This window comes from Sphaeramia orbicularis, chromosome 6 (genome assembly GCF_902148855.1).
Source record: "Sphaeramia orbicularis chromosome 6, fSphaOr1.1, whole genome shotgun sequence".
Classification (NCBI taxonomy): Eukaryota; Metazoa; Chordata; class Actinopteri; order Kurtiformes; family Apogonidae; genus Sphaeramia; species Sphaeramia orbicularis.
In genome coordinates, this window is record NC_043962.1 from 47,547,574 (window position 1) to 47,575,459 (window position 27,886).

At 38.3% G+C, this 27,886-nt stretch overlaps 1 protein-coding gene across 2 annotated transcripts; it reads right to left on the bottom strand.

Moving 5' to 3' along the window:
• Positions 1-21,274: 21,274 nt before the first annotated feature.
• On the bottom strand, positions 21,275-27,066 carry LOC115421199 (sialic acid-binding Ig-like lectin 10). Of its 2 annotated transcripts, XM_030136972.1 has the most exons (7): positions 26,886-27,066; positions 26,639-26,728; positions 26,242-26,556; positions 23,179-23,457; positions 22,025-22,294; positions 21,854-21,953; positions 21,275-21,755 (listed from the first exon to the last, which is right to left on the bottom strand). In XM_030136972.1, the coding sequence occupies exons 1-7, from the start codon at positions 26,887-26,889 to the stop codon at positions 21,647-21,649; spliced, it is 1,167 nt and encodes a 388-aa protein (XP_029992832.1). In that variant the 5' UTR covers positions 26,890-27,066; the 3' UTR covers positions 21,275-21,646. The 2 variants fall into 2 exon arrangements, with proteins under 2 accessions (XP_029992832.1, XP_029992833.1); XM_030136973.1 differs by lacking the exons at positions 23,179-23,457; positions 26,242-26,556.
• Between the last annotated feature and the right edge of the window lie 820 nt (positions 27,067-27,886).

A 27,886-nucleotide genomic window follows, 5' to 3' on the forward strand; every position in this document is an offset into this window, starting at 1 on the left:
TTTGCACATTGTGGAAGTTATGATCATTACCTTATCAGGGAGAAGCATTAATTAATGATAAACATGAGGATTTTTTTTAACCAAATGATTTCAGCAGATACATACAATGCAGAAATATGGCAGTAGGGGCATATATTACTCATCAGATTTGCTTTGAACTACCATTTCATTATCATTTCTTTTTCATTGTTTTCATCACAATTTTTAGCCTCGAAACTTTATTTTATGACGAGAGCTGCCACTTTCCATCCAATGTAAAGCTTTACTTCCCTGTGGTCAGAGTTCTACAGTGCTCTGTGATTGACTCTGAGCTTATAAACTTCATTGTTTGGATCCAGATTTCTATGGGGAATCCTTTTGTGTGGGCTCACCAAGATATAACTGGGGTGTAATTCATGGGAATGGGGGGCTACTGCAGGTCAATAGTGACCGCAAACACTGAATGGGCCTTCTGATCTTCTTGAAGCACATCATTGATGGTAGGTAACCCCTGCCACTGATGCTTTACTCCACAGAGGGCGGCGGTGAAAGGAGCCAGCGTGGCCCTTTGACATCCCAGCAGGGGCACAGTAATCCAATGCTCATCAGTGCTAATCCATAGCTTCGCTGCCACAAAAAGAGACCAGCATCACATGTGTTGCAATTAAACATTCCCTAGATATAAACAGCCAAGTTGGAACCAAACCACATGGATAAATGAAGGAGAACAAACAGGCTTGTTAGTGAATCTGTCCATTGATTCTAAGAGTTTAAATCATTTTCAGTGGGGAACAATTGGCTGGGTATGATCAGTGAAGAGTCAGGGGTCAAGTCACTGACATCTGAGTTGGTTTAGCCCATTCATTCTTACTTTTCACAAATATGTTTCTATGAGAAATGACAAAACACTTTAGAGGAACCTTTTTTTTTTTAATTTAGTGAAGAGGGTTTCAACCCCAGGTGGGCTGGGACACTAATCTGTTGGAGTCTCTACATACAAAAGCAGATTTTCTAATGGTTTACAAATTCCTAATTTGTTTAAGTTTTTCTGATCTCTCCTTTTTTTTGGTTTTTCCCCTTCTATTGTCATCCTGTAATACTCTTGAAAATACCAGTCTTTACTTAGATAAATAACCCAAGGCAGATTGGAGTGGTTGCTCCAATCTGTCACAGTGAGCTTCTCTGAAACTTCAAAGCAGACCTAGACCTCAGCTTTGAGGCCTTGAGAATATGTTCAGCTCACGGATGACAAAAGACAACCACAGGTGGTTTATTCTTTCAAATATAAAACAATACACTACCTTATTTGTTCCTGTTTTTCTTGAAAATCTGTTAGGGCATGTTGATAGATGTGGTGGAGGGACCACAGAAGGATGCGTAAAGAAGAGAAATCAAAGGGCTGATACAAGAACCAGTGCTGTAAAGGTTTATTTTTTGTTGTTTTTTTGGTTCAGTTAGTTTGATTGTGTGTCTTCTTGTTCAATCATTGTCACATAACACAAAACACCATAATATACTTCCCATACATCATGACTGGCTTTGTATACATATGTGACATCATACATTGACTATTAATGCACTATCCACTGTGACTGGTGAAAGTGGAGATGCAAAAAAGAAAAATAAGACAAGAAATATGATTAGGATCACAGTCATTTCCCCTTAAAGAGGTTTGATGGGGTATCGATATTTCAATAAGAACTACCAAAATCACCAGCTAATCAATGCTGTATATCCACAGACTGTACCATTCACTGAATAAAGGATATAGCTCATCTGTATTATGTTAACAAGTTTTCTCCATCAAACAAAAACTCATAGGTGCTTATTTTGTAAACAGTAAAACCACAAATTACCTCTGTTTTCTGTATGATTTCTATGATCAATACCTCCACAATAATTGTCACAGTTTATTCTGAACTGTGGCTCAACCAACAGCCAACTTAGAAAGTTCAAGATTCTTTATTGTCATTGTATAGGCATTCAGATGAAGTCCTATCAATAGATATGGTAAAAACAAAAAAAGTTACAAAAAATAAATAAAATATTCTGCCAATGCATGCATTAGGTTTCAGTACTGCACAGTACAAAAGTGTACAATATACAGTTTTTTACTGCATAGGAGTGTTTCATGTTTGGTGTGATCCAATGATCATTGAAGGTCATTTTTTAATATTTGAAAATGGATATACTACATATAGCCGCTTTAGAGGAATGATAGCTGGTGTAGGTCAAGATGTCACATTATATTGTAATAAACATCCTGGAGGATTCTGTTGGGTTTCTGTAAATTGGCTTAGAGTCTGGTTTTGACCAACTTGATATGTAAAGTGTCATGAAATAACTTTTGTTATGATTTGGTACTATATAAATAAAATTTGATTTGAACATAACCAAAATAGACATTGTAGGTGTCTATTCTAAGTAGCAAAATCAGTTTGTGTCCATACTTCTTTTCGAAATATTCTGTGTCCAAAATTTTTACTTATTTATTTATTTTTTTAATATACTGCTTTAAATAATAAGCACAAAAGAAATATCTAAGGTGCTACCCCTCAACAGTTAGGACAGTTTCAGAAACATTTTCCATCTTCTCAAAGACCTAAATCTCATAATCACCCCTAAAAAGAACACACTTCAATGTCCTGGCAGTCTTTTGTTGTTGAATTCTGATTCATGGCTGACATGCTCTTATAAATACACCAAAAATGCTGAGTCATCCTAATCCACAGATTTATTCTTTATCCACGAGGAAAACTGTGGATGTTTAGTAGACTATAAAGAAGAACAGCTGAAAACAATGGTGGCATTGGATGATATGGAGGATTGAGCATATCCACTACAGTTTTAGCCTATGGATTAAACGCAACAGTAATACTGAACAGTATAGTGATTTGTGTGAGAGGAAAGGCAATAAATGGTCTACTGTTACTGCTGCCTCCCATAAAGGCAATGTTTTGGAATAAAATGTCATCTTTTAGGTACACTCAAGACTGATGCAGCCTTGTGTTATAAAATTTATGGCTCACTTGTTAGGTTTTTTCCTGACTTTTGACCATTTTTCATGGTTTGATTATCACTCAAATGGTATCAGGATCCCCCTATCATCACATAAAAAGAAATTTAATAGGCCAGAAAGCATACCTAGTTAATCACAAATAAGCATATAAACTCCATTCTTTTTGGAGAATGCAGTTGATGGTAAAAAAAAACAACACTGTAAACTGTCTTAAACCTCTCAAAATGTAGCTCCCACACAGTCAAGCGCACTGCCAAATTATCAGTGTGAATCCTTTTAACTTCAATCACCATCTTTGGGATGTTGAGATGATTGCTACATGGTGTAATTGAAGAGTAGATCAAAAGCTGAGGCAGAAGTGCTTGCTGAAGACGAGTGTCAGGCCGAGTCCACGGATGGAGCTGCAAGTACAGGCTGTGGCGTTGTTGGGAAACAGAGTCCCATAGATTATAGGTCAGGGATTATCATTATGACTGTCACCGGGTGAGACGCAATTCATGCCCAAAGTAAACTGATCTACAAGTGATTTTAACACAGACTGGGCCAGAGCTTCTTTGATGGGACGTGTGTCTTATAATCTATTGGCATTTCTTGATGTTGACATCTAAGTGCTATTCACCGGCTTGGTTACTTATTTTATGCACCATCCACACTAAGGAGAATATTATTGCTCAACATTCATCACTGTCATACACATGTAAACAGTGTTTTAGGTTCCAAAAACAGAGACTGTTACAAAAACTTTGCAAAATGAAGATTTAAAAAAACAAAAAAACAAAACAAAAAACAAAACAAAACCCTGCTTTGTGTTATACATGTGTTCAGGGAAAATGGAGAGAATGGAAAATGATGGTGTCACATCCCATTTTTCTTATGTCTATTGTTGCTTTGTGTACTGACGCTGCACATGAAACCTCATATCAAGGTATATAAATCAGTGTGTGACCTTCAGTAGATCCAGGTCAGCATGGATACCTCTAGGAGACTGACCAGACCAGCACTATGGACACATCCACCTCATGTTAAGAATACACTTTGACAACCTGAACCAACACTCAAGGTGCCTTAAGCTGTCCTCACATCTAATAGTCCAGTAGACTCAGTATGATTGGGGAACTCAGTTTGATTGCGGTTGCAACATTCAGCTGGTCCAAGTTTGCTTTCACGCAACAATTTGTCAAACAAACCAGTACTTTTGACAGAGGAGACACGGAGAAGACAAGAGAAGCATGTGTTTACCTGTACTGCCCTGCACTGTGGTCTGCTTCCTGCATTTGGTTCAGTGGAAGTAGATGGAAACCCACGTTTTCAGCTTCAAATGTGAATTCATGCCTCCCCACATGAACCAGACTTTCTGAGCAAACAAACTGGAGTTTGGTTAAACAGGGCTGGACTCAATGCAGCCTTTTATAACTGAACTTGTTGCTGGTCACCTTCATGACAGATTAAAGCCTCTGCATCTGCTATGTCCAGTATTGTGTATTGTCCTCAGTGTCCACAGTTTGCAGTTCAACACAGTCTATGGTTTGTCTGAGTGTTCGTACTGGTTTGTAGTGGTTTTTGCATTGTTGTGATACAGTGATATTAGGTAAAACAAAGGTCATATAGACAGAATTCTGTGAATATCTGTGTTATTTTAGACACAGCATTAATCTGTTTGTTTACATTGACAACAAAGACAGGATTTTAAACTGGTATGATTTGGAAATGTGGAAAACCTGTCTGAATTGTTGTTAAAGCAATGTTATGCTTGGCAAAACTGTTCCAACACACCCTCTCAGACTGTGACTGTCATTGATTCCGTTCACAAAAATCCCAATGTATAGGTGATCTAAGGTTACGACCACTTGTTTTCCATTACATTCCTGACATTATTTTGAGTGTTTGTCCAGCAGGTCGCCATACAACCTACAACCGGCTGCAGTACTTGCTCACTCACTCATTCATGCCCAAACCCTTGAATCTGCCATGCCACACCCCGTCTGTCATTGACAGAGTTCAGATGCTATCAGCAACGTATGCCGCCAGGCCCGCAGGAGGCTGGATAAGACTGTTTGCTCACTCCAGGGCAGTGGTCACCTACTTTTCTCTGTGTCTCTTACAACCACTAGAGAGGGAGGGAGAGTCAGATTGGGCTCCAGATATCATGATGTTCTTGGTGGACCAAAAAGAAAATGAAGTGTCCTGATGCTAAAATGGTAAACTGGAGCTCAAGTCACATCACAGATAATTGCTTTATGGGCTCATTGTGCAGTTATAAGGGTACAACACAAGTCCTCAGGGATTAGGGAGACAAATTAACGTGTTTTAGACAAATGCCAAACTTAACTGATGAGGAGAGAGATACTCACTGGGATTTTATGGGTCATATATTTTAAGTGTGTTGGAAGGAGGGGGTTAGCATCTGTTTCTCCAAGTGGGATTGAGGGGGATGAGTTTGAGGGCTGTTTGGTATGTGAGGAATATTGTCTGTGGATAACAGAGCAGTGATTTCTTGTGATGTTTGAAGAAGTGTCATTACCTCTAATGTCCTTTATGGTAAGCACAGGGTCAAAGGGCAAAGTACATTTTTTCTCTCTCATCACCAGACAGACGGTACGTGCTCATCTTTTGGGGGGAAAGAATGACTGTGATACTAAATGTTAGGACAAGACAGAAATAATGTGAGTAGCAGAGATGGAAGAGAGTAAAGTAAACAACAAAGAAGGCAAACTTTGTCTTGTTATTTGTGATTGCACTTAGTTTGATCAAACCAAAAAAGAAGATAAAGCGTTCATCGTCTCCCTCTGCATGACTGTTCTGTATAACCATATATTACAAGCAGTGCTAACCAGTATTAGTATAATTTAACTTTACCTCATAAAAGGGCACACTAACTGTAAAGTAGTCAGTTTGGTTCAAGTATTTGTCAGATCAGTAATTCATTCATTCATTCTCTGAGGCCTTAATAGGATTTTGGGGGTGCCAGAGCCTCTCCCAAGCTACCAACAGGTGAAGATGGGGTACACCCTGAACATGTCCTCAGTTCATCACAGGGCTGTCATGTACAGAGAAACCAATTAACCTATCAGGTGCATGTCTTTGAATGATGAGAGGAAGCTGGAGTACACAGGGAGAACATACAAACTCAACAGTGCTAATGTCTGCAGAAGAGAGAAACTTAAACTTAAACTCATAAACGAATATTTCATTCTTCAGCAAATTATTTATGATACCACAGCCACACAGGGTAATACAACCACAACATATGCTCTCCCACCTCATTATTATTATTATTATTAGTATTCTTATTATTTTTTTTTTTACACCAAAAGGGTTATTTTATTTGCAGCCACTTAGTTTGGTACCAGCATATGTTTGGTTCCAGTCGACCCCTCTTAAGCATTTAGAGTTTCTTTACTGAAGTTGTTCTGTAATTTTTTTTTCCTTACAGTGTTCACATATTAACACTGTAGGGTAATTATTTATGTTAATTTGTGAGTTATTTGTTATATTATTATAAGGTTTCTTTGTGTTTGAGTTACGGGTGTGACTTTGGGGAGGTCTCTTCCTGGTTTAGCAAAAGATGCAGCTGAGAAATTAAGACTGATAGGCTAGCTTCAGCTCATAAGACTGAAACATAAGGTGGGGCAAAATAGGGATAATTTAGGTTTGGATAGTTTTACTTTCTATTGAGTTATAGGTAGAATCCACTTTATTTTCCCCCTGAATGTTCCTTGGTTTGACTAAGTCACTATATGTTTCCTCTTGTGTCAGTTTGTTCAGTTAAGACACTCTTGTTTTGTCATTGTAATTTTTTTGGTCATTTTTAACAGTTATATTGTATTAGCCTCTTTTATAAGCATAGTTATCATAATTTTGGCTCTGTATTGCTTTTACATTCTATTTGGTAAATGAAAACCTACTTTTTTGACACTTTCCTCCTTGCCTTACTTCTTGATCCCTGATTACAGTTTTCCTTAACTTTTCATGCTGACATCTAAGTAAACGAGTAAGAATCTTTCAAGGTGAGATTGTTGTACAATTCGCAGTGATCCACATTTAACCAACTAGAAGCACTCGGAGAGTGCAGACCTCCGCCAAGGCTGATCAGTGGCCCCCCCCGTGGGCCCCCCCCACGCCAAGGAGGTTATGTTTTTGCCAGGGTTTGTTTGTTTGTTTGTTTGTTTGTTTGTTTGTCTGTCTGTTTGTCTGTCCGTTAGTGTGCAACATAACTCAAAAAGTTATGGACAGATTTTGATGACATTTTCACGGTTTGTTGGAAATGGGCCCCCCCGTGGGCCCCCCCACCCCCGATCACCACCAAAATTTAATCATTTCTTCCTTATCCCATTTCCAACAAACCCTGAAAATTTCATCCAAATCTGTCCATAACTTTTTGAGTTATGTTGCACACTAACGAACAGACAAACAAACAAACAGACAGACAAACAAACCCTGGCAAAAACATAACCTCCTTGGCGGAGGTAATTATTACATCTTGCGCCTCCTCATATAACAGCAGACTTCAAACATTGCTGTAATACTTCTGGCTTCAAAGGGGAATAAGTGAAAGGCGGCCTTGCAGATAAATAGCACAATGTGAATAAAAATCTAAGCAAACGTCAGTCTGAGGATTGAGTTGCAACTCTGGAGAACCTGTTCACTACAAAACAAATACTGGTAAAATGAACAGATCAAGTGCTAAGGTGAACGCGGTGCAAAAAGTCACCTCAAATCAGAACTTCTGTGGAGATGCATTTAAACACTGAAAACCCATGCATATTGGTAACATATTATGCTACTCATACAAATATGTTAATACCTGCATGAATACAGTTGGTGTATTTATGTGTTCAAACTTTGACAAAATATGTTACCACTTGCCTCTGGAAAAAACACCCAGGCCATGATTACATGTTATATTTTGCTGTAACATTTCTAATTAGAGAACACACAGATGAAGAGGATATGGAACAAGTCGAGTCGCAGTCACTTTGGTGTCAGGAATAGAGCACTGAAGCTTGCACATTTAATCTGCTTACAATAAATTAGTTTAGCGGTGACATTTCTCCTGCTTTCAGTGCACATTGCTTTTCACGTATTGCTGCTATTTCATGCGATAAAAGTCTCTTGCCCTGATGCTGACCCTGCAGGGAGGCTACAAGGCTCTGCAGTACTGTACCAACATGCATTTTTCCATTGTTCCATGTGTGATTACAACCATGATGTAATGTGAGTGTGCTACACACACCCCGAGGCTACGGTGGGACTTCTGCTGTTGGTGGAATAATTTGCAATCTCCTGTTTTGTTTGTTTTACCTCACATTGGATGGAATTCCCCTCTTATCTAAATCCAATAATTACTCAAACCTGGATGTCAAAACACTTTCCATTATTATCAGAGTCCCCTTTCCCCCCTTCGCTTTGATGCCAGTGCAGAAACACAGTCCCTGGGTCTTTTTTAGCTTAACTGAGTTGTCAGGGTCTGTAACCACAAAAGTTAAGTCCGTCCCTGGGGACAGACAGATTGCGTCTCTGATCTCAGGATATACTGCTGACTTGTCAGGATTAAGACCACACAATACTGTCTGTAACATTCATTTATGAGTGTTCTTCAGCTTGCAGTGGGTGTTTACATAGCATATATTGCAGGTTTGTGCCACTCTTTTTTGTTTCACCGAGCAAATTATAAATAGCTAAGAGAAGATAATGGGTAAAAACTAAATTTCGAACATTCTCAACTTCGGTCTTACCTTTATTTCACATACATCATTATCTCTCATTTTGTGTTTTTCTTTCTTTGTATTTGAGTAAGGATTGAAGAATGAGAATGAAGAGAATTTGCACTCTTTCTTCTGTTTACTCATATGTTTCACTGAAATCAAAAAGACTACACTGGCTCACTCCAAATCTGATGGCCCTGTTAGTCGACTGAGCGTAAGCCTTGTCTTTTCACCACTGCAGAGATGCTTTGTTAAAAATGTTGAAGCGATGACTGCATGGTTTGTTTAAGCTGCTGTTGATTATATTTCAACTTCTGTATGTAATGGTTTTGTTGCATTACTTTACCTCTATGTGTGCACTGTCTTCTGGGCCCGACAGTAAGTCTATTGATGGAGGCAGAAGCACCAGCAAATACTCACAGCAAAAGGTTAAAAGACCTTGGTGACTGTGCACTTTAAAGGGTTTTCAGGTTCCTTAAATACAGATGACAAGGACCAGTAAAGGCCAACTTAAATTGTTTACACACTTCATTCTACATGCAAGACATCAGCACTGTGTTGCATTTTTTGGAGCTCCGATGATGGACCAGATGGGGATGAATGAAAGAGAAAAAGGAAGTGGATGCTAACAGAGCCAAACTGAAGACTGCATTACTTTCTTGCCCTGCAAGTCTCCAGCCTGTTGTGTTGTTAATGCCCTCACTAAAGCCATTACTTCCTTAATTGGACCACTCTAAAATGTTTTCCCAAAGTCTTAAGTAGTTTATGATTCAGAGACACAAACATTATGAGCTGTCGTTTCCCTCTTGGCCCCAGGGCAACAGGTCTGCATGCCATGTGAGGAAGCCAGAAGACACCTGTGTCACATTTCCCGTGATCTCTGTATACAGGAGGCCACATTTTGTTAGCTATAATGGCTGAAATGTTGATCCTCTCGAGGTTTCCTGGGGGGCCCAATCTCAGATGAAAGTTGAACGGACAACCGTGTCTCTTTGGACATCTCAAAAGACACCACAGGGTTGAGACAAGGCAGAGATGATAATTAGAAGATGCACCAGTAGGAAACCGTGTCCATCCACAATCACCAAAAAAGAAAACCCATTCCTCCTCACTGAGTTCTATAGCATTTGTGTGATTTTAAAATGTATGTGAGTGAGCCAGCTGAGCTGCAAACAGCTGGAGGCTTCTTTGCTCAATAGCCTCTATGCATGAGATTTGCTGTACATTGTAATGCAGTGTTTTGGACACACTAAAGAGAATTGGAGGCAATCTCGTATGACTGAATAGAAACAGAGGTCCCATTCTGAGATCCATTGTTCTGATTTACTGGGACAAGAAATTCCATGTAAGTAGAATAAAAGCTTTTACTTATTTAAATGCAATTCGAACACATTACTTGTGTTGACGAAGATGAATGGCTGGTTTTAGCAGACTTTTAATCAAGTCTTGTATAATGAGAATAATGCATAACAGCAACTGCCAACAGAATTCCTTTGAATATCAACATGAGGTTTAGATCTGTTAACTTCGGAAATTGCTTCACTTTGTATTTTTAAAAAAATGATAGCAAACTTTATGATGTTCACTGCATTACTACTAGAAGACACATTAATCACTGATATTATTTCATCATCATGACAAACCAAATCATAAACAAAAGGTACCTTCTCTAACCAGTCCAAATGTCAATCAGCACCGCATCTTAGAAGCTGATCATTTGAGCTTATTTTAATGCAAATAGAGCAAGTCTGTTTGTCCTCCATTATTCTGGGCTCGTCACCTGCACAAGGCAAAGGAGGCAGAGAATGCATGGAAGACTTGGAAGTGTGATGCGTTGGCGGCTGTATGTGGAACCTTGCCGTGCCTCTCTCTTTTTCTTTGGCAGGACCAGGAGTCCCTGCGTGGGGGCCACCCCCTCTGACATCAGCGGGGCCCCGCAGCCCTGGGAAGTTGAGCATGTGAGCTTCCCCAGGTCATTAGGGAGAGGCTTGAAAAGACTGTCACCAGGAAGGAGATAAGCCGCGAGGGGCGCAGTAATAAGGCCTTGAATAATAGCCCCTCTGTAGAGAGCCACTGAGGACACAGACCCAGGGATTAAAGGGAGACTGAAAAGGAGAAAGTCAATGGACCTCCGCAAAAATATGAACCAGAGTGCTGGTGAATGGTGGGGGAGTTTCGGTTTTCGGGGGCTCCTTCTCTGGGCCCCATCATGCTCAAGGAGTAAGGAGTAAGGTGTTCTGTCTTGAGCTTCCTCTGGGATGACACTGGCTAATTTAAGGTATTTCTGCTGTGTTGGTATGAGACACTGAAGATGCCAAAGGGACAGTAACCCTACACACACCTTAGTAAGGAGTCGATCACAGTCCCTTTTCTATGTGTACTGTGGACTGTGCCTTGTCTCCGTGCACTTTAAGTCTCTGATGGCATTAGAGATGCACAGTTATTTGAATCAAATCAAATTGCATTTTCAGTCATTACATGTATATAGTTGCAAAAATATAGAGTTAACAAAGAAATGATTAATCCCTCTCTGATATGACAGTGAAACAGTGTATCAGCACATCCATTAACCAGATGACAAAAAATGAAGCACAACCTATGTCAACTGGTGACATTTGACCTTGATAATCAAGTAAGGACACTCATGATACCATAATCACAAATCACAGTCTTCCCTACAAACAGGGAAATTTTAATTTTTCATTACATTGCACAGCCCTATAAGATACCTCTTTAAGACACCTCTCAACTCCCAACAAGCAGACGAATAAGAATATTTTGCAAATGTTAATATACTTTTCAAACAGCTAATTGACATGAACAATTTAAATAACATGAAACATTGTCTTTTTCTGCATGTACCTGTACCATACAATATACCAAAACTACTGAAAATCAACCTGCAGCATAAAAATGGATACAACTGGGTAAATTTATCTCTGTATCCATAATCTCTACATAATTACAGACAACAACGAAGTGGTTCCAGGTTTTGTGTACTGCCTGCTTCCAAGATTTTATCATGTGAAAAGTTATTGTTGCAGGTGGAAATCAGTGTAACCTTGTCGTGTCTTCTCCTGTCAAAAATTACTGTCCGATGTTGGACTGCTTCCTAGTGCCCAATTCTTCATTAAAGTAAGCTGGCAGGTGATTGACGGACAGTCTGGCGCTCTGAACTGTCAGCTACATGTACTGTAACACAAAACTACTGGGTAATTAGGCTTCATGCCACACATCGAAGGGAAGGAGACCTTTCTAATCTGTCAAAGGAAATTAAATTTTTGGGGACACCCCATAAAATGTACCAAACAGTTGGGGGTCTATTTGTGAGTTGCTCTTGGGAAGTTTGCTGCAACTGATGAATTGCCAAGTAATTAGGTCATTCCCTTCAATGCACACTATCTGAATCAATTTCCGATCTCACCGCAGTGCTGTTCAGCTTCCCATAATGTGAGCCACATTGTCAGATGCTGGGAACAATAATATGAAGCAGACACGTGAGGCTGAATTCAGGTGGGCCTGATCCCATATGCTGCAGCCATAAGGACTTTGTCAAGGCTGCTCTTCAAAAGAACTTAAATGACATAATGTTCAGTGACAAATTGTCAAACATAAATATTCTATTAAAACTGACTCATACTTTTTTTTTTTCAAAAGTATGGTTATTTGCAAATTAAATATTACCTCAAGACAGTCTTGATTTGTTTAACAGACATTAAAGGTTCAGTTTGCAATGTTTAGTGACATCTTTTGGTGAACTTGCATATTAGAACTGACTGATGCCCCTTCCACACTTGTGCTGATATTTCTGCAACATGTATATATTTCTCTATGTTTGGGCCTCTCATCCACATGTAAATGGTTTCCAAATTGAAGATTTATAAATCTCTAGTTTGTGTGTATCCTTGTGGACAGGGAAAATGGAATACCAGAGTGTCACACTCCATTTTGCTCATGTTGATTGTGGCTTTGTTCATTGAAGCTGCACCTAAAACATCAAATCCAGGTGTGTAAATCAGTGTATGACCTGCAGCAGAGTGAGGTTAGCACAGATACCTTTAGGAGATGGACTGGACTGGCATTTTGGACAATCCACATCACATAAAGAATAAACTTCAACAACCCCAACCAACACTTAAGAATAACTTAAGTTTATAACTGAACTTGTTGATGCTGCTCACAAATTTAAGTCTCTGCATCCGCCACATCCACTATTACCCATAGTGTCCAAAGTAACAACAATAATCATGGTTTGTCTGAGCATTAAAAAGAAACAAACAAACAGAAAAAAAACAGAAAGAAATATTTGTGCTGGTGTGGACAGGGCATGAATACCCCTCTTCTCACCCTCTTCAATGGTGGCTGGCAAAATCACTAAAAATGTGCAAGCTTTTTAATGTTGAATACCACCAAGCATGAAATGGGGAAAAAAAAGATAGAAGATGGCAGTGCAACATGCGGGACTTCACAATTTCCTCTGTAAAAAGAAACAGCTCATCCTATGGAAAGAAACACACAATGGAAAAAAAGAAAACAGTTTTTTTGGCATCTCACATTTTTATCAAGAGGGATTCAGTTGATTGCAACTTCACCAGTAGATGACACTAATCATCCCACACTGTCTCTGTGACTCTGTGACCGCCAGTTTCCATAAAAATGATCATTGTAGCACAAGTAAAATATCTCAGAGCAATGACAATGGGAAGACTATTTACGAATAAATCTTTCTTTGCCATTGTTACACCAGTCTATTGTTGCCTCCATTGTTCTGATTCTCTGTTCTATTTTGCTTATTCATCTGGGTGCCTGGTTTGAATAAATATGGATATTGTCTTGGAAATGAAATGACTCATGCCCATCCTCATAGTCCACAGGGTAATCAGCCATCACACAGAGCTTTTCAGGTCACTTAGAATGAACAATTTACTTCAAACACACATTTTTACATCCATGTGGACAAACCGCCTTGTACAGAATGAATATAACCAGGTGACTGGGTCGGATGGCAAGCTGCCCAAATATAGATCACAAAGCAGTTATTCATAATAACTACTCCAGAAGGCCATATCATCTATGTCTGCTTTTGTTCTCATTCAAGAGCTGGAAGTGATTTTTGTAGACATAATGTTTATTTAGAGGTGGCAAAGTTAGCACAACATAGAGGGGGCAAAATTAGATTGAGTCAGCTAGACAGCTAGATGTGGCAAATATGCCAAGTTAAGAAAGCTTTCCATTAAAATCAATAATCACTCAGAAATTCTGGCATAGACATTGGTTACCAAGTGTCAAAATCTACACTTAATCCACAAATAAAACCGGCAGCTTTCATTCCACCACCTCCAAGACACCCGTTGCAACTCAACCTCTTTCCTCACCTCACTGTCACCTCCCACACAGCTGCTTGCTGCCACATTGTACCCCCATCATTGTCAATGTCACTGTCACTACCATGCACAATATGCGCCCACCCCACTGCTAACCCTTCTGCTCACCAAGCCTGGCCCCTGGGGTTTGAGCTGTTGATTGTCTTGAGACATGGCTGTAGAGCTGAGTGGCAAATCAAAGCCCGGCTCTCCGTAGCAGGAGATCCCCTCGACTCTGGCTTGCTCTAGTTCTATCGGCAGCCCACGGCAACCAGACTTTATTTCCCAGATCTCTGCTTTTAGGAACCCCACCACTTCCCCCACTCCCTTGCACCAAACACTGGCCATGAGCAAGCTCTGAGAGACAGGCAGGTCTGTGAATAGGCGCTCAGACTGAATGGGCATTTCTTCAGACAAGGCTAATGGGTGGTCCCTTTACCTCGGGATTGGACTGCATGGAATCAGCCCAGCCAAAAGAGCTCTCATGCAATGTCACCTCGAACAATAATCAGCAAAAACGCTCCAGAGTTTGGACTTCCTGGAAAGACATTTACTTTGCCCCATTTCTTTTTGTTAAAGGGATTTCCAAAGGCAGCTCTTGCTGAGCATGGAAGCTGTCTTGAACTCAGCTCCCCCCAGCTTTTCACTCTTTCACCCTTCCTCTCTCTTTTTTCTTCTCTTTTTGTTTGCTCAAGAGGTGTTGAGGATAAAGGTGTCTTTAACTCACAAAGCGTCTACCTGAAAATTTGTCCATCACTCAAACGCCACTTGTCGAGTTAGTTTGAGCCAAGTAATTTGTTCATTCCTCAGTGACCACTGGTCTGTTTGGTGTGTGTGTCTTTTAAACGTCAGCACTGCTTTTTCTTACATTATTTGAACACATATGGTAGCCTCAGTCCAGTGGGAGGGGGTTCACGTGAGGTGGGTGCAGGTGAGTGGTGTGTGTTGTGCAAACAGAGGCTGTCGAAATACAACAGGGCCTCTGGAGGAAACACACCAGACAGATCTATGTCTGTCATCTCACTGTGGGACACATACACACTCAGACAAATGCATAGCGCTGACACCGGCTGCATGTAAAGGTCCCTTTGATCAGAGTTTCTCTCAGATCTTCAGCAGCTTCCCTGCCATTTAGACCTGTTTACACAACTTTAAGCTCTAACTAGCAGAGGGACAATACCTAAAACACAAATCTAGGGAGCTGGGAAGAGGTATTGAAATTATATTTAGACAGGTTGTACTGTTATTCATTGTAAAATGTATTACTATCACTGCTTTCATCATGATTGTTCTGTGTGGGTTTTTTCTTTATGACCACATAGCTCTGACTGTCTTAGCCTCTGACAAAACACTCCAGTACAACAATTTATATGACCTTTCTAATTGTTAAGTTATAAACTAATACCTCAGCCTTAAAAACAGACAACACAGTGATAGATGTGATGTCTCAGGGACCACATCATGCCTAATAGAAATGTTTTCCAAGCTGCTACATATCTCAGGAGGATAGATAGATAGATAGATAGATAGATAGATAGATAGATAGATAGATAGATAGATAGATAGATAGATAGATAGATAGATAGATAGATAGATAGATAGATAGATAGATAGATAGATAGATAGATAGATAGATAGATAGATAGATAGATAGATTGTAAGAAAGAAGCTGAGAGGTATAAAGAAGAGACCTCAACGGACTTGAAGCTGTGATGACCATGTGCTGAGCTCTTACAGCAGCTCACAGCCTTCTGATGGGGGTAGAAAACTAAATGAAGACCACCTGGACTTGAGCTAATCCCCAAAACACTATCCTCCTCCCCACGACCACTTCATGGACTCATGCCACAGGATTTACACAGTTTTGGATTTGAAACAGGCCTACATTTTTTTTTTTTTTCTTTAGTCAGGGAGGGGACGGACTTAGAAGGGAGAAAGGAGGAACAAAACGTTTTTTTCTTTAGCCTGTGATGTCATGGACCTGCTTAAGGTCAAAGGTCATACAGATCTCCCCCATGGCAGTGTGCCTATTGGCAGTTATATGATGAAGTGATTAATTTGTCATCATAAAAGAGTTTCATTTTATAACTCACAATTGTGCAGAGTCTGTTCTGGATTAGTTATTTGTGATCTGTAGGGTTTGCTCAATATAAGGGACAAATGGTTCTTATTACGAATCTGTACGTATACATTCTCTTGCACACTTGCACTCAAGTCACATCCATACTGTATCTATTTGGTTTTAGCCAAACCATGTCTGTTATCAAATCACAGGACAGATTGATACAGTTATAACCACACATGAATGCTCAGAAAATTAAAGTCTATGTTGTATATTATTTAATTAAGATTAGATTTATCAATGCTTTTGAAGTTGAGTATAAGATTGTATCCTCAAACAGATTTGACTTTGTTGAACCCAGTATAAATCACATACATCTGTATTACAGGCGCAGCACATACACATAGACACATGTTCACATACACAGATAACATGATTAAATACGCTACGGAGACTGGTTGTCTACAGATAAGGTAAAGTTAACCAGGTATTACACCTGCAGCGTGTCCTCTTGGCTGTTTTTAGTTTCAGCCAAAAGTCATTCATGCTGCTTTACACTCTCTGCCATAAAAGACTGTCTACTGTGTCCCTATGTGAACTATGTCTCATAAACAAGTTGGAGCATTGTAAAATGCATCCATTTTACACATCTAGCTTTGGAAAAACTACAGTGACAAAGTAGTGAGAAGTTAACATTTGTCATCAATGACATGTGTAAAGCTGATGGGGTTTACTCATGTGTGCAAATGTGACTCAAATGTCTGGCAAAACACACATGGAAGATTTGCTTTAATATATAAAAAATATGAATAAAAATAATAAAATGCTCAATACACGTAGTATATAAATTAAGAACCTGTGATATTGTAAAACAATCAAATCAATCAATCCTTACCAAATTGAAAGCAACTATAGAAATAATTCATATTTCAAAAACAGAATATTAAAAGGTAATTTAAGGACTATAATGAATTTCCATAGAAAATCAAAGGTTGTCTCATGAGTATTTCCAAGACTGTGTGTTTTTTTTTCTCTTTTTGCAAAGTTTCATCTGTATTGTGAAAAGATATGTCACTTCTTACGACAGAGTGCATATTATACAGCTAAATAAATATAGTACATTTACTGCTTTGTATTAGCTCTGAGCTATAATTTCTGTAGTATACCACAACACTTTTCACTGTAGAACATTAACACATGAGACTACCGCTATAAATCTACTGCAGCCCTGATGCTTATCCATCTGGTCCTTCGCATTTGGTGTCAATTTTTTACATGTATGAACTTGAAAGAAACTTGTTGTTTTGTCTGTCATAATACTGTAGACACCACTGCCAAGGGTGATAAATGACTGTGACTGTAGTTCTGTCATTGTTAGGCTGTTAACCTACAGCAGGGAAAAAATATTAATGAAAGAGAGGGCTAGACACTCTAATGTCTATTAAGAGTCATCTCGGTATATGCAAAAATCTATAAGCAGTCTTTGCAATTAGATATTACGCACGAAAACAATCATTTCATCTGCGGCATTCTGTTCTCACAGAGCAGCAGCAGCTTTCGAACAAAGTGACTACCAGTGTGCCGTGTGAAATCTTAAGCAGTCTTATCATGAAGATACTAAATTTAGACATCCTAGTATCTGTGAAACCAGACTATCTCTGGCTCTTTCACTGTGGAAGAATCAGGTTTTCATCAAGGAACACCTTGGACCATTGAAATGTTGCTTTGACAGAGTCACCTCAGGAAGATATTGAACAGAATAGGATTTCATATCTGTGTGTGTGTATGTGGAACAAGTTCAAACTCAAGTATTTCTAGGTTTGTAATGATCTTTAGGGTGAGAATTTCAACCTGGATTATGATGTTCTATTGAGATCAGTAAGCGTGGGAACCAGATGCATCTGCCAGAAAGCAAATGTTTCATTTGTTCTGGCAGATCACTCTTCTACTGCTACTATTCAAACTGTTTTCCACTGGCTGGACCAATTACAACCATTTATCTGCTTTAGGCAGGTTCAGTGTAGTTTGGTACAATGATGGAATTCTACCTGCAGTTTTTCAAGTTGAGCATATGCTTTTGTCCACATAAGCCCTGCAGTCCTACTGAACACAACATGAACCACTGCTTCTGTAACAGGCTGCTCTGCCCCAGTGCAAATTGATATATATATATATATTTTTAAATTTAATTATTAGTTATTCTTTATACAGCTCCTACAGATGATGAGATTTCAGCAGTTTCTCATTTTCCAAACCACTGAATTCTCTTGAGGGTCATGGGGTGGGGGGCGACTAGAGCATACCCCAGCTACCAGTGGGTGAGGGTGGGATATACCCTGGTCATGTCCCCAGTTTACTGCAAGGACAAGCAACAAATTGACGTAAAGAGGCAGGCATTCACATCTATATTCACCTATAAATGTACTGAGGTGCATGTTTGTGGACGGTGGGAGGAAGCCAGAGTACACAGTAACGCTCACAGACATGAACAAACATGCAAACTCCACACAGAAGCTGCCTGGTCCGGGAGTGTACCCAGGACTATCTTGTTGTGAAGTACGAACCCCTACAAAACCACTGTGATGTTTGTGAAGTAGATGTAGATTGTAACAGCTATGAGATGGTCATCCTAAATGTCTGGCACCTTGGAATTTGTTTTGGGATTATTGTTATTGGTTTATTGACCTTGAACCTGCCAGAATTTTTGGTTGCAAGACCAGGACATTTGGCATCTGTGACCTGTGCAACATAGGACCACTATGTTTTAGCCATGACCAAAGACACTGCTTCATTCACTCTTGTACATTTACAGTGGATTCCAGTTGTAGATGACAGACACTAACATGTGTCCATCAAGAACATATTCACAACTTGTGACCCTTTTGCTCTGAATAGACCTCCTTTGTTTCCTCATTCTTATTCGTGTTTGCCCTTGCTGCAGATTTTATTTCAGTTAATTTACCCAGAGACAGCAGCTCTGGCTTTAATCATAATATTGCAGCTGTGTTATGACTTGACAGTTCAAAATAATGTTCAAAAATGTGTTCTCATGATTCTGTCACATTTAATGTGGTTGAAATTATCACATAAACTCAGGCCTGGAATTTCTGATTGCCAGATAAGAAACAAAATCTAAAATAATCTTCATATTGAAGCCAAATCTGATTCAACCGCTAATATTTCAGTCTAGTATTTTACATTAATAAAAGAATAATGAAAAGCACTTACAGTCCAAAATGAAAAGAAAGATTGTTCCCATATTCCAAATAGAATTGAGTCTCTCTATTTCATTTGGACACACCTCTTGGAAATCAAAAATGAACTTAGAGGTTATTTGAGAATTAGTCTGGCATCCCAGTTGGAGATCAGTCTTAACACTAGAAAATGGATGTATTTTTTTTCCTGCCAAAGAAAAACTGTGATTTTATGTGCTGATAAGAAGCTCTGTTTCTCCCTTCTGTATGTCCTCATAGTCATGCATAGTCAGTCATAAAAGCTACAGCTCTCAAACTGTTGCTTTAAGTCATCATGTAAAGTAAACGCAACGTGACTGCCTGTTTTGATATTCACTAAAGCGGAGGGAAGTGTGTGTGTGTATGTGTGACATCTTTTTTGCTACACAGCCCTAATCCTGCTGCAAGGGAATGAAATGAGGCGAAAAGCAGAGGGGTCTTTTGTGAAAGGGTAGAAAAGCAGTGAGCTCAGTGGGTGTGTAAAAGGATGAGCCCTGCTTTAGACAGACTGACACTGTTAAAGTCTACAAATGATATGTTCAACACCCACCGGCTTCAAATAATCATGATCATGACAAGACAGCTGTATACGAAGCATTTTCCGAGAGTAAATGTCTTATTTGAGAAAAAAATGACACTGCTCTTTGAACATTTTTACGTTCAGAGAGTTATGTACCATGATAAATGTATGTGGCAGCAGTTGTAACAAGATGAGTCAATACAGAAGAATCATTGTTACATGAAAACTGAATGGCTTAATTTTTCCTTAATCTCATGGCATACATTATTCTTGGAACCTAAATAACAAAGGACAGGATTTTTTTTCTTTCAAAGAAGACCTAAAATAATAATTTCAATGTTTTGAATAAAGAGCTCTGAATTTCTGCCAAATACACTAATGTATTGGATTGTATAGATATGAACTGGAGTTATTTACACTGATGGGCCGAGGGATTTATGTGACCACTAGAGGGAGTGGTGAGTCACTCTCTGCTGGTCTTCCATGGTGAGGAAAACTAACATCACAGGACTTTCAACCAAAGCGTTAGAGAGTAACCAGCTGAGATATGAACCATGAAACAACTTTTAGAGTCAAAGAAAGTGATGAAGTGATATAAGCTAGGAACACTAGTCGCTTTTCCATTGACCCTCAAATTGCGCGAATATAACTTGCGCATAAAAATTTACCCAATGGAAAAACGACAATTTCGCCAAAACTCTTGTTTATTGATTAAAAGTTTTTGTGCTGGCAAGAGGTGGTTTTTTTGGGAGTAGCGCAATTGGTATATCACGCAAAACAGCAATGGAAAGACCTTTTCCGCATCTAAAGTCACATGAATTAAAAAAAAAAATGTTGACAGACGTTATAACAAGCAAAGAAGAAGACTTTTAAAAGAACCATGGTGCCGTATATGTGGACACACCGGGAAACCAAATCATTTTTTAATTTAGTACGTGATAGAGGGGTAATATATAATAATAATGAATATATCTGTAAATCAACACGATATTTACATTTGTCGCCATGTTTATTGAATGGCTTCTTGTGTCATCTCGTGATAATAAGTAAATAAATCATCGCATTTGTATTTAAATGGAAAAACCGACATTACGCACTTCTGTTTTTTTTTTTTGACATTTAGTAAATATCGGGAAAGTTTTGTGTCCAATGTAAAAGCGACTACTGTTGTTGTTTTCTCCACTGGGCACACTCTAAATGAAAATAATGGTGTTTGATGCTGAAATGGCAGCGTTTCTTCTATATGGGTGTGTTTGATCATGAGGTTTATGAAGGTATAAAATTATGTAATTCCATCTTTCCTGTCTAAAACACAACTAAGCTAACAGAGCCATAATGTAATCTATCAGTTGACACAGACTGTGAAGATCATAAGGCATGTTATTTGTGTTATTTTGACCAAACGTCACAATAAGTGGTTAAGAGTTTTAGTTTGGAGAAGAAAAGTCAATGATACCATAATACAGATGTGTGTACACAATGAGCTTCATACTTTATTCTGTGAGTGATACAGTCTGTGGATATATTGCTTTGATTCATTGGTGGTTTTGGTAACTGCACGGGTACGTGACTTCCCCTCATATAAAAATTATTTGCTTGCAGTCCAAATATGTAACCTGAGATAGAGAACATTAGACATACAAAGTTAAATTTAACAGAAAAATCAGTGTGTGACCATATAATACATCTATAGTCACACATACTATACGCTATGCACACAACATTAAAATCATAGAAAGAGAAACCACAGTATGCCATTAATGGTTCATGTTGGGCGTGGTGAAATAACACTGTACTCCTCCTGCACATCTGCTTTGTTCAAGGAAGCATATGTGTTTGTTTCTTCATAGTATTTCCTCTTTTCACTTTCCGCCCTGCAATGTCAGAAAAAGCAAAACAAATTGCATGGATGGAGTATGAAGAAACAATCTGAACAGTTTTATAATTTGCATTCTTTCAAAATATATTTTACCGTTTATATATGCAGATCATCAGAGTGAGGAAGATCAGGTTCAAAATTGAGGAACCACTGATTATTATCCAGGGAATTGTTGCTTCAAATTTCTTCAGACCTGATAAAAGGAATGAAAAAGTTTAACCAACCCAAAAGAGGCAGTAGTTTATGCCTTTATGGAAAACTCACCAGGGAACGTCTGAAGGGGAATTGTCTTTCCAGCACGGCCCAGTTCATTGACACTGATGCATTTTACAGTGGAGTTATGGTAGTTGGACGCAGACATGGTTAAGATACTGTTCACAGTGTGAATGCTGCTGGAGTTGGCGACAGAGTAGTCAGTGACAGAGGCCAAATCCCAGCTGATTTGTGGCAGTGGATTCCCCTGGCTGATGCACACGCAAACCAGAAGCATTCCTTCAACTACACACTGGGAAACATCGAGGATTTTAGGTGAATCTGAAAGAAAGAATGACAGAAAGAAAGAAAGAAAGAAAGACAGAAAGAAAGAAAGAAAGAAAGAAAGAAAGTTGCTTACTAATCAGAAAAGGGGCACTTGTTAGAAATCAGCTCAAATAGCAGACAGCAGCATACACTGTAAAAAATGATAGTAGAATTAACACCAAAAAGTTGTAAAATTGCAACATAAAAAAACTGTAAGTGACAATACAATGCAAAGTTGTTTATCTCAAAAGATTTTTGGGTCAATGATTAAGTCAAATATAGCTGTAGTTTTTACAGGAAGAGTTTGCTAACAAAACCAGATTTTTATGTAGAAATGATGTATTTCTATTGTTTTTAGAAAATAAAACTGTGAATTGAAAAACATTGTGGTGCCATTTAAATTGCAAGATCATAATGTTGAAATAACAGCCCATTTGCTTTTTTTTCCTCTTTTTTTTTTTTTTTTTTAAATAAAAAAGTTATATAAAAAGTAACCATTTAACAATTCAACATTTTAAACATGTAAATTAATGGGTTCGTAGAGTTGGTAGAGCAGCTCATCCAAGAACCAAAGGGTAGATGGTTCAAATCCTGGCTCCGACTGTCCATATGTCAAAGTATCCATGGAAGACACTGAACCCTAAACTGCTCCCAGTTGGACCTGGTGGATTTGGAAAGTGCTTTGGACACCATGAAGGTGTAGAAAATGTGCTAAATAAGTGCAGTCCATTTACCATTTAAATCCAGTGTTAAATATACATGTTTAAAATGTTAAATCTACATGTTACTCCGTAAATATGTTTACAGTTGGATGTGTTTCTTACAGTATTGTTCTGGAAACCACAGCTGCCAGTTTTTTTTCGTAAAAACAGCAGGATTTTTTTTTACAGTGTACTTACAATTAACTGTCAAGGTGATCGTTTTTTCAAGAATCTTGTCTCCATAATGAGCCTCACATGTGATGTTGCTGTTGTCGTCATCTGCTGTGGGTGTAATGTTTATGTTACTGATACCCGAAAGAAACAAATCACTACTTTCAGGTGCTATAATGCTTCCATTGGGCCACTTCCATTGGATTTTAGGTGTCTTAAGGCATAATGAAGCAGCTAGGCAATGGAGTGAGGTTGTTTCTCCTTCCACCATGAGGTTAGCAAGAACAGTTGGTCTTTTGGTCATCTCTGAAATTCAACAAATACTGAAGTTATTACAGTATTCTGTAATATTTAAACTGTCTGCATGGAGTCTGTGTTGTGCTGAGAGCATTTCTAAGGTAACAGTAGCTGTTTTTCATTCCAAATTACATGTTATTTGGAACAAATAAACCAGGCTGTGTAGTGTCATCATGTCGAAGCTGTGTTGCACATGGCAGCAATAAAGACAGTGAAACATGTAGAATACTGTGTCACTGTTTTCCATCTGAAATATCTGCTGTGTTTTTGTTTTTTTCATGTATGAGACCAAGGAATAATTTGGTCTCCTCATCAGTCCACACATGTTTCAGCACATCATGAGGATATATGAGAAGACTCTCGGGATCAGTCATAGTTAAATGATGAATGTGAGCTACATCAGAACTTGTGTTTTCATTTCCTTTAAAAGAAATTCTCAAAAATGACCTCAAAGGGGTTCTATGTAGTATTGAGAAGGGGAAAGTCTGACACCAGAACACACCTGGGACGGTCAAAACTACCAACGAACCAGCACTATGTATCCAGAGACTATAGCATGCACTGAAAAATATAACATATAAAGCTCATTGTTTACACACATCTGTATTATGGTATCATCAAGTTTTATTTTTCAAACTAAAACTCATAGCTGCTTATTTTGACATTTGGTCAAAATAACAATGTGTCTTATAATCTTCATGTGTTGCATCAGTTGATAGATTGCATTAGAGCTCTGTCAGCTTAGTTCTTTTTTTAGACAGAAAACAGACACAGTGAAACCATAAATTACCTCTGTTTTCTGTACAAATTCTGTTGTCGATACCTGCACCAAATTATGGTGACAAACAAGGGCCAAACACACTGCAACAGCCCAATGCCTCTCAGTTACAGAAAACAGCTGCAAGTACAGAAACGATACAAATTCACAAACTCAAACACAAGTCTAAATGAGGTACAAAAAGAGGAACGTGGTGCAAATGAAAAAATGCACTGCAAGAAACAAAAAAACACAAGCATAATCATCAAATGCTTTGCCAATAGAGAAACGACGCAAACCAAGAAAACATCTGCAAACTCAAAACGCTGCATAACCAGTCACCACATCGGAAGTGTTCCAAACCTGTAGGGGGCGCTGTCAGCAGAACAGCTCAATGCAGAGACACACAAGATGCAGAGAGAGAGACAGAGAACAGCTGACTGACAGTGTTTCAAACTACAGTGGGAACAAATTAAAGTTACAGTGTAGCACACTAATGTGACTTTTATTTGATTATATTTTACACAAGCCTGTTGTCTTTAAATGCTGGCTGGCTGCAGGTTTGGAGCACTTCCGTTGTAGTGACAGGTTATGCAGTGTTTTTGTTTGCAGATGTTTTCTTGGTTTGCATCGTTTATTTATTTGCAGAGCATTTGAGGATTATGCATTTGTTTTTGTGTCTTGCGGTGCATTTTTTCATTTGTACCACATTCCTCTTTTTGTACCTCATTTAGACTTGTGTTTGAGTTTATAATTTGCATCTTTTCTGTACTTGCAGCTGTTTTCTCTAACTGAGACGCATTGGGCCGTTGCAATGTGTTTGGCCCTCGTTGGCCACCGTACCAAATATCTGTTTGGAACTGTCCAGACAAGGTCAGAACTGTCACAGTTTAGTCTAAACCATGGATCAACAAAATTAGCAAAGATAATGACATCACTTAATAATGTCATACCTTCATAAACCTCATAATCAAACTTGTGTAGAAGAAATGCTGCCATTTCAGCATAAACTCCATTCTTTTCATTTAGAGCTGTGTTCAGTGGAGAAAACAACAACAGTGCTTCTAGCTTTTATCACTTTGTCACACTCTTTGAAATTAGTTCGTTAGCAGTTCTCATCACATGGTCACTCTGACATTTTGGTCAAAGGCCCTGTAGCTTTAGTTTTCTTCACCATGGCAAACCAACAGAGTGACTCTCTACTCCCTCTAGTGGTCACATAAATCCCTGTTGATGTCATTACAATCCAATACAGAGCTCAGAGCTCTTATGATGACAATTTTAGATAATTTCTTTTAATTCGTGAAAGTAAAAAAACTAGAAGTCTCCCCTTTCAGGATAGTTTTTTTTTTCTTATTATGACAGCCTACGGGATCTAACCTGACTACAAAACTACAAATTTTCTCTATCCCTCTCTTCTTTTCTTTTTTGTTGGTCTTAGTTTTTATCCATTTATTTGTGTATGTATATTTATGCATATTCAGTTGCATATGTGTAAGTTTGTTAACTTTGTCATTTGTTTGAATACGTATATGTTACATCTGTATGCTCACCAATGTTATATCTGGTCTTATCTTTGCCATTTTGCACTAATTAAAAAAAAAGAAAAAAAGAAAGAAAGACCATCCCAAACCCTCTTTGGCTCTCAGCACAAAACATTCTCTAATATAAATTTAACATACAAACAAGCAAGTCAAAATCTTCATCTTTATGAATGCATCAGAGCATTAGTTTTACATTTTCTCTTTTGAAAGCTTTAGCTCAGAATAATACTGGTTTACAGTTTTGGGGGATTCATCCACTGCAGAGATAAAATGTGCAAAATTTTACATACTTTGTATAATGAAGTGAGAAAAAATTGACGAAAGTGGTGGATGGATTAACTTTCCAAGATATCTTTCTACATCTACAGAATATCACATTGGTTGGTATTTATTCATAAATTAATCACTGATCTGCTTCCATTTTTATCTTTTTACATACATGTAAAACGTAAAAGTGATGTGGTTTGCAAAAGAAATGAAATGTTTACTCACCAGAAACTGAGATGCGAACCCTCTTAGGAAACACATATGATTGATTACACCCCCATTCCAGTTTGAAGCCAAACTCGTGCTCTCCAAGTGTCAAATCTTTTAGTGCCAAACTGTCTGTTTTCGTGGGTTCCACAGCAACTACATTTTTAACATTTACAGCATTTGTTGGATCTCCACTGAACCAAATCTTTTTATATGGGATGGTCACTATGTTTTCTGGATAAGTTAACTGATATTTAAGAGGGACACAATCCAAATATGTCATTTTAACGTGGTCTCTTACACGGATCGAGAAGTCAGCATCATCAAAATATTCTGCAAAATGATAGAATGAACAGAAATTATAATATATATCAATATGGGACATGTGATTTTGTATTATGTGGTTTGTTTTCACCTTTGAGACATTGAGGTTGGCTGTTGCTGGCCATGTAGAACAGGCAGAGCATCATCAAAGAAAATGAAGTCATCCTTGGGCTTTCTGGAACTGGAGAGGAATGAAAATTAAAAAAAAAAAAAAAAAAAAAATATATATATATATATATATATATACAGTATATACTGTATATACAATCAGTGTCAAACACATTACATTTAATATTAATTTAGATAAGTACTAAGATGTATAAGATTGTTGTACTCACCCATTTGTTCGTTGCCTTTGTTCCTCTTGAGTCAGATTCACTCTCGTCATGCAAAAGTTCTGCAACTATGTTTTGGTTGATATTTTTATTTATAGTGTTTGTAATTTTGTGTAAAGTTTTCTTCCCCGTTTTCAGTTGTCTGAAGTTGATGGCACCACCACTGAACAGTTTAAAGAATGATTTTAACCGCTGTGTTTTTTTTTTTTTTTTTTTTTTTTTTTTTTTATGGCAGCATTTTGGGAAGTGATCATTCAGAGGAGTTTCGTTGTCTTTTTAAGGCTATATATTTTCTCTCTCACTCACAAAAAACAGGAACATTATGAAATTAGATGTGGGGAAACTTATCCACTGGGCTTTATCCTGTTCAGTGCTGAACACTCTGGGCTTTTACTATAATATATCTGAATGTCTCGGCCAGTCACTGTAGTTTACATCTGAGCTGAATGTGTTTTTGTAAAATACTTTCATTAACATAGACTGTTTTCTTCTTCATGGCATGTTAAAGTTATACCTACATAGTTTGAAATTAGAAATCTGAACATCTCTTGTTCATTGAGTTTTAGCAGTAAAGAAATAATAATTGTACTGTTGGATCTTCTTATCGATGCAAAGTTTGTCACCTTGGTCTGTCGTTTTATGAAATTATTCATGACATACGCTGGTTTTAGAATGTTTCCATCTTTGCCCATTTAAGTACTTGTTTGAGGTGTGTTCTGTTTTCCAACAGTTGGTTTTGTTGAGCTTTTAGCTGACGTCTGTCTGGTTACATGGATGTATAAAATGCGTATACTGCTACAAGTGTTGCATTACCCTGATGACACAGATGGAACTGTGGCTTCCCTGGTTCCGGAGACAACCGGGCCTAAGAAGGGACTACTCTTTCTGCCTTTACAAAATAATAAATAAATAAAAGTAAACAAGACAGCTCTTCCATAATTGATCTCCTTATAATTTTCTGCCCTTAAGTGCATCCCTGTCATCTGACTGCAGGCTGCTGTATA

Excerpts from the sequence above, each read along its gene's own strand:
- LOC115421199 (XM_030136972.1), bottom strand. Across the intron at positions 26,557-26,638 it reads CCAACCTCAATGTCTCAAAG|AATATTTTGATGATGCTGAC; the intron begins GTGAAAACAAAC and ends ATCATTTTGCAG. Across the intron at positions 21,954-22,024 it reads TCCCCTTCAGACGTTCCCTG|GTCTGAAGAAATTTGAAGCA; the intron begins GTGAGTTTTCCA and ends TCCTTTTATCAG.